This window comes from Gouania willdenowi, unplaced genomic scaffold, assembly GCF_900634775.1.
Source record: "Gouania willdenowi unplaced genomic scaffold, fGouWil2.1 scaffold_359_arrow_ctg1, whole genome shotgun sequence".
Lineage (NCBI taxonomy): Eukaryota > Metazoa > Chordata > Actinopteri > Blenniiformes > Gobiesocidae > Gouania > Gouania willdenowi.
Window position 1 is genome coordinate 71,120 of NW_021145121.1, and position 11,645 is coordinate 82,764.

Sequence of the window (11,645 nt, forward strand, 5' to 3'; positions counted from 1 at the left end):
TGTTTAATAAGTCTAAGTGTGTGTTTAATAAGTCTGTGTGTGTTTAATAAGTCTTTGTGTGTGTTTAATAAGTCTGAGTGTGTGTTTAATAAGTCTGTGTGTGTTTAATAAGTCTGTGTGTGTTTAATAAGTCTGTGTGTGTTTAATAAGTCTGTGTGTGTTTAATAAGTCTGTGTGTGTTTAATAAGTCTGTGTGTGTTTAATAAGTCTGTGTGTGTGTTTAATAAGTCTGTGTGTGTGTTTAATAAGTCTGTGTGTGTTTAATAAGTCTGTGTGTGTTTAATAAGTCTACATGTTTATGTCTCTGTCCATCCACTCTTTTCATTATATTCATGTCTTTTAAGGCTTTATTACATAATATCAGCTGTAGTCCAGGGCGCCGCCATCTTGGATTATGTCGTCACCAGTGAGTCATCACCACAGAGTTACACTATCACAGAATGAGTCAAATAACTGTAAAGAGGTTTAATATTAGTCTATTTTATTTATAAAGTGGTGTATTTTTGTGTCTTTAGACTCTAATTACATTTATGTCTATAATATGTTCCCTACAATATAAACAGGTTCATAATATAATTATTATTTATAGTTTCTGTTTCCACTGTATCCAGAATAATAATAATTCTCAACAATAACTATTGATTAATTTGTCACATGACTGTTCCAGGGTTTGTTTTATTTAGTTTCACATCTACCTGTAGATCTATGTTTTTTACACTGATGACAACTTGTTTGTAGTTTTATTTCAGAAAGTTTCACTTTTACAGTTACAGTTGGAAACCTTTGTTATTGAATATTCTAGTTATATTACAGTAACTAAATAAACTATATCAACTAAGTGAATGAATAAAAATAACCTGTTAAAGGCTTTTTCAAACTAAATAATCATCTTATTAAATCTGTGACGTGTTAAACCTGAACAACTCAAAGAATCAGAATCAGAATCATTATTTATTGGTAGAAATACTTTTAAACACTTGCTGTACATTCAGCTGACATAAAAATATTGTTTTCAAATATGTAGAATAATCGTGAATTTATCAGTAGCAGCATAACTAAAATTAAAGAGAGAATGTTATTTAACTGTCGAACCTTGTCATAATTTTATTTATTTATATATGTTTTTAAATTAAAAAAAAATGTTTATGGTCTTGGTCTTGGATGGTGTGGTGTTGAACACAACACTAACCTCTATATATCCTGTCTGTGTGAATCACTCTTGTTGGTCTGTTAGTCTTTCATGTCTGGTCCGTCCTAATCATCTGTCTGGAGTCTAGGTCAGCCGCGCACCCCAGGTTGAGGATCGTTCTGCACCTCATGTCAGTCTGTACTGTCTGCTGTCAAAATAAAGACTTTGCTAAGCAATCCTGACTCTGAATCTTGGTCCTGTCTGCTTCCTGTGACAGGATGAAAGTGTCATGCCTTATATTGCACTTTAATTTTTTAGATGATTCAAAATTGTATTAAAGCATTGGATTTACATCTACAGTTAAATATTGTTTGTATTTAATGAGCAGAAAAATGTTGCACTAAATGTTCTACAAAATATTGATTGATAAGATTGCTCCTAGCCCTGAGGTGACCCTGGCTGTGTGTGGTGGTGGCGATCTACATCAGCAGACACACATATGATGCTCTCTCATCAATCAATTTAAATGACTGTGATTGCATGGGAGCAGAAGTTGAGCAGATGAACTGGTTCAGGGACAGGAGTGAGCCAGCAGCACAATCCCAACATCTGATTGGCTAAGTGCTTAACATTTAGCTGTTAGCGCCTCAATGCTAAACATGTAGCAGCTAGGACTTCAATGCTAAACATGTAGCAGCTAGGACCTCAATGCTAAACATGTAGCAGCTTGGACCTCAATGCTAAACATGTAGCAGCTAGGACTTCAATGCTAAACATGTAGCAGCTAGGACCTCAATGCTAAACATGTAGCAGCTTGGACCTCAATGCTAAACATGTAGCAGCTAGCACCTCATTGCTAAACATGTAGCAGCTAGCACCTCAATGCTAAACATGTAGCAGCTAGCACCTTTTCCCTTGCTCCCTCCTCTTTCCTGCTTTGCTGTTCTTTTGTCTTGTTTTAATCTAACAGGAGCCTCTATCTGCATCCCCATCCTGAATCTAATCATCAAATCTCTCCCATTACTCGTAATCCAAACAAGGATAACTGGCAATGGGAGAGTCCGTAAGTCCTGAGGACGTCCACCAGACCAGATTGGAATTCATGATAACGGGTTTTCTGCTGATTGGATTTGGCGTTTTCCTGATTTATCGCAAAATTGAATTACGTTGGCAGCATTTTGTCCGTTAGTCACTGATGAAAGGAGTCGAATGTCTCAGAACTCACAGATGGATTCCACTGTGTGAACTTAAGAGGGGTGGAGAGTTTGTTTCAATGAATAGCCACACTATTGGATCAACCAGGAACAATAGGGATGGCAGTGAAAAGACCAGGGCGTGGTTATGTCTATGTCAGAAAAAACTAAACAAAAAACTTCTTTTATCTCATTCTGCTTCCTGATATGAACAGCTTGTCATGTTTGTTTCTTTCTCCACACTCTTCCAAGGATGGAATGCTGTTGATTCGACACTACGACCATTCTCTGACTTTCATGAACACCTGACTTGGCTAACCAGGCTTAAATCAATCAAATGAACACTTTCACTCCTACATTCGCAAACACAACCTTCTTTTCACCTCTTTTCTGGCCCCTTCTCCTCCTCCTTCCCTGCAGAGGCAGCAGGAGGCGAGGCCGTAAGGCAGCGCCATCCTGTGGCTGACCTGTGAACTACCCAGCCTAAGACCCATCCCTTGTGCTAACGTGCTGTTGTATTGAATTGAATGTTGTGTTTTTGTCGCAATGTTTTGCAGTTTTTTATGATCCCAAACTCCGCCCCTCTCTACAAGGCTCTAGTTTGGTTTTTGCCTTTTTTACCTCTTCTTCTCACCCGTTGTTTTATATTTCTCATCTAAGTAATAGAGCGCTGATCTTGTGGCTGCTCCCCAGTACCCCCGTACCTGTCCCCCAAGTGATATGTGATCTTCTTTCATGTTTCTTGGTCGGGATGTAACTGAAACTGAATTTCCCCTCAGGGATCAATAAAGTATAATCAATCAATGCTAACATGTAGCAGCTAACACCTCAATGCTAACATGTAGCAGCTAGCACCTCAATGCTAACATGTAGCAGCTAGCACATCAATGTTAACATGTAGCAGGTAGCAGATCAATGCTAACATGTAGCAGCTAACAACTCAATGCTAACATGTGGCAGCTAACACCTCAATGCTAACATGTAGCAGCTAGGACATCAATGCTAACATGTAGCAGCTAACACCTCAATGCTAACATGTAGCAGCTAGCACATCAATGCTAATATGTAACAGCTAGCACCTCAATGCTAACATGTAGCAGCTAGCATCTCAATGCTAACATGTAACAGCTAGGACATCAATGCTAACATGTAGCAGCTAACACCTCAATGCTAACACGTAGCAGCTAGCACATCAATGCTAACATGTAACAGCTAGCACCTCAATGCTAACATGTAGCAGCTAACACCTCAATGCTAACATGTAGCAGCTAGGACATCAATGCTAACATGTAGCAGCTAACACCTCAATGCTAACATGTAGCAGCTAGCACATCAATGCTAACATGTAGCAGCTAACACCTCAATGCTAACATGTAGCAGCTAACACCTCAATGCTAACATGTAGCAGCTAGCACATCAATGCCAACATGTAGCAGCTAACACCTCAATGCTAACATGTAGCAGCTAACACCTCAATGCTAACATGTAGCAGGAAACACCTCAATGCTAACATGTAGCAGCTAAAACCTCAATGCTAACATGTAGCAGCTAACACCTCAATGCTAACATGTAGCAGCTAGCAGGGACAATAGTCCTAGTGGAGCAGACAGTATCTCTAATCCACACTGACACTCAGACAGGGTTCAGAACCAATAATAAATCCATGAGTGACAAATGAACAAAGTCAGTGATAAATGATTGTAGTGACAGTTTATTATTGTTATTATTATTAGTCGACAACTCTGTGGTAGAGGATGTGGGCGAGGCTAGAAGCGCTGCTACAGATAGCATCGTCTGACCAAACAGTCGAAGAAAGGAGCAAAATGCTTCCTCAAGCCTTAAAAGCGCAGGAAAAGTCGGTGTTGGATCAGGAGTCACTGGACGAGAAGCATGTAACCCTCAAACGAGTTACAGAACTAATGTAAAAACAAAAGGACACGTTCAAAGAGCTACTTCAACAGCAACAGGAGAATTTCAAAGGTTTCGGTAAAATCCTAAGGGAATCTACAAGCGACTGGATGCAATAACAAAGGACATTCAAGAGCTGAAAACACGCCTACAGTTTACGCAAAGCAAGGTGGAAACGCTGAAGTCTGAGAACGCCAAACTTACAGAGCGCAGCAATACATTGCAGACTGACGTTGACAAAGTTTGTGATAGTTTGCTCGTTATCACAGACCAAATGGAGGACCTGGAGGGGCAGAGTCGGAGGAATGACCTCGTCTTGGTGTGGCGGAATCGCCTGCGGAGTCTTGGTCAGACGCAGAAGAGAAAGTCCGAAATGTGCTGACCGAGAAGCTCCAGCTGCCACGTGAGATAGAGAGGGCGCACCGTGCAGGGAAACCTGGCGGCAGAGATGACCATCCGGGACCCATCATCGTCAAACTACTGCGTTGGAAAGACAGAGAAGCTATATTGCTGCACGCAAAGCTTCTCAAAGGTTCTTCAATCTTCATAAACGAGGACTTCACAGATGCAGTTAAAAGAAAGCGGAGAAAGCTGATGCTGGAAATGAGAGCCACAAGGGAAAGAGGGGATACATCACGTATCTGCACCAAACTACATTAGTCTACGTCACTTTTTCTAAACTATTATGTCAACGAATATCGAGTCTCATAAACACATCTGGTGTCATTTCACACTAAGCAACTTGCAATCAAATCATCTCAACTTCAAACTCTAAATATTATCCCAGGAATTTTGATAATGACATTGATCCACAAATAACTTCTTACCACTTCCATTATTTACAGTCAATACTACACAGAAGAACTTTATAATAATACATTTCATTCTAGTTCCAATTGTAATACAATTTCACTGATACGTTTCAATAGTCAAAGCCTCTACGTTAGGGACTATTTAAAACAATGCATATCAGAAACGTGGATTATTAGTGAACGAGACATGGAATTTGGTATTGATGGTTATGAATTAATTTGTATGAACAGAAAAACAAGCAGGGTGGGGGTGGAGCCATATATTACATAAATTATAGCTACAAAGGGATTGAAAATATATCAATGGTGGTGTATGATTTACCTGACTGTTGAAATTATTAGGGAAGAAATAAAAAACATAATTATGAGCTGTATTTACACCTAGCTCCAACATTGATACTTTTAAAAATGAGATGAATGATCACTTTGTAGACGTATTTATTAACACACTGTTTAGTATTGGTTTGTATCCCCAGATAATAAAAGTACATTTACATCCCACATGATATCAGTATATAACTATTATCTAAAATACAGAGGAATCCATGGATGCATTTAAAAATGACTTATTCAAACAAGAGTGGAGAGCAATATATAGAGAAAACAATACAAATAAGACCTACAACATATTTATGAGAATATTTCAAATATTATATAGTAGGAATTGCCCAAGAAAAAGATAGTGTAAAAAGAAGAAGAGTAAAGGAAACGTATGGATGTCTAAAAGATTAAAACACAAAGAATTCATAAAGAACAGAATGAAAGAATCTAAAAATAAAAACAAAATATCATTAGAAAATGTAAACAGGATTATTATAATAAGTTATAAGATCATAACAAGAACAACATAAAGGGTATATGGAACATATTAAACAAAATAATTAGAAATAAGTCAAGAATGATGAATGTTCTACACTAGGGCTGCACCATTTTCACTAAAACCTAATTGTGATTTTTCTGACAGATATTGCAATTTTGATTCGATTTACAATTCTTTTTTTATTATTATTTTATACATTTAAACGCATATGCATTTTATTTTTTTTCTCCAAATTTTGTTTTCCAAATCAATTTTTTAAAATTTCGTTTTTAGAAATATTGATCATTTTTTCAGAAAATATACTCCTGTGAGGAAACAAATACTAATGAATAATTAAACAAAAACGTATGTTAAAAATAAAGCAAGATACAATTAAAAGGTAAATGACATGAATTATTGTAACTGCTCATTTTTAATTATTCATGTCATATAAAGATGTATGAGAATAGCATTAATATCACCATATTTACCCTCAGGGATCAATGATTACTGAATCTGATCAGGTTTATTGATTAAGTTTTGATCAACTTAATTTAAATTAACCTAATATAAATGATCCTGATGACATCATTCCAGACTGTAATAATTAAACAAAAATAAATGTGTAAATATGCTCCATTTACATAAATCAGAGTTAAAGGAAGCCATGGTGAATGGAGAACTCCTCAGTCTGTGTAGACAACAGGATAAGGTCAACATTTAATCACACTAAGCTTTCTGCTGACTGGGACGTATAGCAACACCTGCTAAATATATGTACCACGCAAACTAGAAATGCTAGATCAAATTATTACAAAAACAGTCTTACAAATAACTTTAAACATCCTAAACAGTTTTGGAAGCAAATAAACAAATTATCAGGTAAATCTAACTCTGCAACACATAATATGCTTATTAATGATGTAATCACTAATGACTCTGGTGCGATTGCTTCTGCCTTTAGCCAACATTTTTCACAACTTCCACAGGTCTATTCTCCTCCCCATGCTTCACTTTCTTCCTCTGATGCTCCATCTTGCAGCAGTTAGTCATTCAGTAGGATAAGCCCAGCTGGAGTAGAGCAGATCATAATGAACTTTCTCATAGCAGTGCTGGTCCATTGAGACCAAGTTTATCAAGCTTTCCTCTCATGTTCTATGTTTTCCTTTAGCCGATTTGTTTAACTTATCATTTAGTACATGTGAAGTTCCCTCTGCCTAGAAATGTGCAAAGGTCATCCCCCTGCATAAAGGGGGTGACACTAGTATTATAAATAACTATAGACCAATCTCTATGATTAACAGTATTGTTAAAGTCTATGAGAAAATAGTCTTTAATCAACTATCTGATCACCTCTCAACCAATAACCTCTCATCTCCATTTCAATCTGGCTTTAGAAAACACTTCTCTACTACATCTGCTTTATTAAAATTTACCAATGATATTTTTTCTGGCTTTGACAATAATCTGCTTACTGGTGCTTTATTTATAGATCTCACCAAAGTGTTTGATATGGTGGATCACTATTTGCTTTTAGACAAGCTTCATTCTATAGACCTGGATAGGTCTTCACTCCTCTGGTTCAATTCTTACCGTCATCATATGCAGCAGTGTGTGTTTTACAATGGCAGCTACTCTGACTTTTTATTTATTGAGAAAGGTGTTCCACAGGGTTCTTCTCTTGGCCCACTTTTATTTTCAATATTTATTAATGATCTCCCTCTTGCATGCAATGACTGTAACATCCAACTTATGCTGATGACACTGTGATTTATTCTGTAAAATCTAATATCTCAGATATTAATCACTCTATTCAACATGACTTCAATGCAGTTCAATCCTGGCTACAATCTAATAAACTATTACTCAATAACTCGAAATCAAATTTTATGTTGTTCCTGAAGCGGGTTCGCCCAGTTTCAGCCAATGAGATTAAACTTACTTTTTCTGATTTGTCTCCAGTCCCAGTAGTTGATCAGTTTAAATATCTTGGTCTATGGCTAGACTCCTCACTGTCATTTAAAACTCATATACAAACTATTACAAACAAAATTTATTATCACTCAATTTATTGCTTCATCAATCAGTTATTGTTTTAGTTACTCAGTCAGAAAAAGGATCATTTTACAATTGATTCTTATTGATTACAGTGATATTATTTATCAAAACACCACTGCCACGATTCTCCAACCACTTAATATCACTGACAATAGTCTGTGTAGATTTATCCTCCACTGTCCCTTTAGAACCCACCACTGACAAATGTATGAACATATGTCATGATTCTCTCTGGCATCTAGACGACAGCTTCACTGGTTATTATTTATATTTAAATGTATTCATTTAAGTTTTCCTGATCATTTAAAACAATATATAATTCCTTTCAGATCTTCATACAGTTTGCTTCATGCTGATCAACCATATCTTGTCGTCTCTAGAGTCAAAAAAGAAGTCGGTAAATTTTCATTCAAATATAAATCTCCATTTGACTGGAACATTCTCCCATTATTGATCTGCTCTATAACCAATGTCTATGTTTAAAATGCTCTGATCCTCCATCTCCAGAATATCTGTCAGTGTTTTTGATCATAGGCTATGTAACCTAAACCTTTTTATTTATTTAATCTAATGAAAGTTTTTACTATCATTAGATAGATACTATTAATGACATCACTATTATTACTTGTTTATTTTTGTATAAAATATTTACTGTTTTGAACAACTGTTAAATGTATACTGTGTGTGTGTGGGTGTGTGTGTGTGTCTATTTATACTTTGTTGTATTTATTATTTTTGAAATACTGAATTCCTGTATTGTCTGCTCTGCTGTATCTGTCATCTTATGTAAGTTGAGGACACCCTCGAAAATGAGATGTTCCATCTCAAGGGGCTTATCCTCCAATAAATAAATAAATAAAATAAATTTATTAATGATTATTGATGGCACTGGTCCAGAGAGTTCTACCAGAGAACGTGATGAAGACGTTATGTTGTAACTAAAATACTGTGTGCTCACACAAAACACGTGTTTGAGTAAATGATTCTACAAACTTATTTCAGAATAAAAGTATTTACTTCTTCCTATTCATTTACAAACATATTAAACACATACTCTCTTTCTTCTATTGTTTTATTGTTCTTTTATTTAGTATGTGTATCATTATTTTGTGTTTTCAACTACATGTTTGAAATAAACTAAATAAATCAAATCAACTTATTAACTGCTATGTAGAAAGACTAGTTTATCATCTTCATCAGTTGTTCTGTTTATTTCATGATATCCACAGATATTATAAATATTTCACACTGTTCAGTTTATATTTCTCTGGAATGTTCTGGACTAAGTTATGTTTTTATTTTAATACAAAAACACATTTGTTTTAGAAAGTTTACTAAAAATGCTAAAAAAAAAACCAAGAAAAAAAACATGAATATATCTTAGTTAAATATAAGTTAGTGCTTTGTGAACAATGTAATCATAATATTCTATATTAATATTACACATTATGTTAGCACTCAGTGATGAAATCATAAACATTATTTATTTATTTAGAATCCCTCATTGTTTACAGTGATTTAGTCATTTACCAAAATACATTTAAACTGGAAAATGTTGCTTCTCGTGTCAAATATTGTTAAACATTAATTTAGATTAATTAATCACAAAGTGTGTAATTAATTATTTATTTATTTAACATTTAAATGGTAAACATCTCCATTGTTGTTTATATGAATGTTATTATTAATGTGTTACATGAGGTGGACAGTCAGTGATGGAATGTCAGGAATGAGGAAGTGCCTCTGAGGCAGGCAGCAGCACGTGACCAGTTAAAATCCATCACTCAGAATCACTGTGAGTGTGATAAGTGTGATAAGTGTGATAAGTGTGATAAACTGTGATAAACTGTGATAAAGTTCTTACCTCCAGGACGGTGACGTATGCTGAGGGGAACCATCCCTGGGCTCCGTCCTTCTCCCCCTCCCACCATCCTCCAGCAGGAGCCCGGACAACCCTCAGGGTCTCCCCGGCCTCAAAGCTCAGTCCGTGGGGGTGCTGCTCTCCGCGGAACCGGTACAAAGTCTCACAGTAACAGCCCGCCATGTTTCCTCCTCAGACTGAAGGAGTTTATCATCAACTACTAACTTCTTCTTCTTCTTCTTCTTCTTCTTCTTCTTCTGTCTATGTCTACAGCCTCCTGTGCACGCGCCGCTCCACGCGCATCAAGCTCAACGTAATAAACAGCTTCACCGGAAACACTTTCAGGGCTCCATCACAATAAAAGCGTCGCACACACAGAATCAGAAAAAAATCCCCCATTATTGATCACCATGGGAAAGAGGATACACGCACGCCACAACAAACTTATAGATAGATATATATATATATATATTATATATATATATATATATATACATATATATACATCTATATATACACATACTGGTATATATATATATTATATATATATATATACAGTATGTGTATATATATATATATATATATCTATATATATATATTATTATATATATATATAGACATATATAACATATAGACATATATAACATATATAACACATACTGTATATATATATAAGTTTATTAATTTTCATAATTAATAAATTCTTGAAAATCCTTTTAAAAAGCTTCATAAATAAGTTATGAAACATTAGGTGAGTAATTAACTTTATTTCATGATGTTTTTAATGCAGTTCTTTAACGTTATTTGTCAAACTAACAGTTTCTGCAATGGTTCAGACTTTTCTCTAGTTTATGTCGGTGTATTGTTTCTAGAGTTGTAATGTATTGGTTTAGTAATGTTGGTAGTAGTTGGATTAATGTTTCTAATGAAAATTCAGCACTTTTATGGAATAATGGTCGATGTATAATATCTCACCTTTCAGCAGCTGAAACACTACATTTAGTACGACGTCAAAAACAATAACTTCTCTGAGTGGAACCAGAAACTTAAAGCGACGAACAAATTATTCATAGTTTAACAAAACCTGGTCATTTAACAGTAGTTTATATTATACCATGTTCCACCATCTAGTTAGTTAGTTAGTTAGATAATTAATTAGTTAGATTGATAGTTAGTAAGTTAATTAGTTAATTAGATAGTTAGATAATTAGTTAGATAGATAGTTTAGTAAGTTAATTAGTTTATTAGTTAGATACGCTAATTAGATAGTTAAATAGATAGTTAGTTAATTAGTTAGATAATTAGTTAGTTAATTAGATAGTTAGTTAATTAGTTAGATAGATAGTTAATTAGATAGTTAGTTAATTAGATAGTTAGTTAATTAGTTAGTTAGTTAATTAGTTAGATAGATAGTTATTTAGTTAATTAGATAGTTAGTTAATTAGTTAGATAGTTAGTTAATTAGTTAGATAGTTAGTTAATTAGTTAATTAGATAGTTAGTTAATTAGTTAGATAGTTAGTTAATTAGTTAGATAGATAGTTAATTAGTTAGATAGATAGTTATTTAGTTAGATAGATAGTTATTTAGTTAGATAGTTAGTTAATTAGTTAGATAGTTAGTTAATTAGTTAATTAGATAGTTAGTTAATTAGTTAGATAGTTAGTTAATTAGTTAGATAGATAGTTAATTAGTTAGATAGATAGTTATTTAGTTAGATAGTTAGTTAATTAGTTAGATAGTTAGTTAATTAGTTAGATAGATAGTTAATTAGTTAGATAGATAGTTATTTAGTTAGATAGTTAGTTAATTAGATAGTTAATTAGTTAATTAGATAGTTAGTTAGTTAATTAGATAGTTAGTTAATTAGATAGTTAGTTAATTAG

General features: G+C 34.4%; 1 protein-coding gene across 3 annotated transcripts in view; it reads right to left on the reverse strand.

The window, feature by feature from the left end:
- Positions 1 to 10,048, reverse strand: part of LOC114459850 (growth arrest-specific protein 7-like) — an 80,552-nt gene extending 70,504 nt beyond the window's left edge. For all 3 annotated transcript variants that reach the window (XM_028442002.1, XM_028442001.1, XM_028442003.1), the window contains exon 1: positions 9,764 to 10,048. In XM_028442002.1, the coding sequence (XP_028297803.1) occupies positions 9,764 to 9,943 (180 nt within the window). In that variant the 5' untranslated portion in view covers positions 9,944 to 10,048. The remainder of the gene's footprint in view (positions 1 to 9,763) is intronic.
- Positions 10,049 to 11,645: the final 1,597 nt, after the last annotated feature.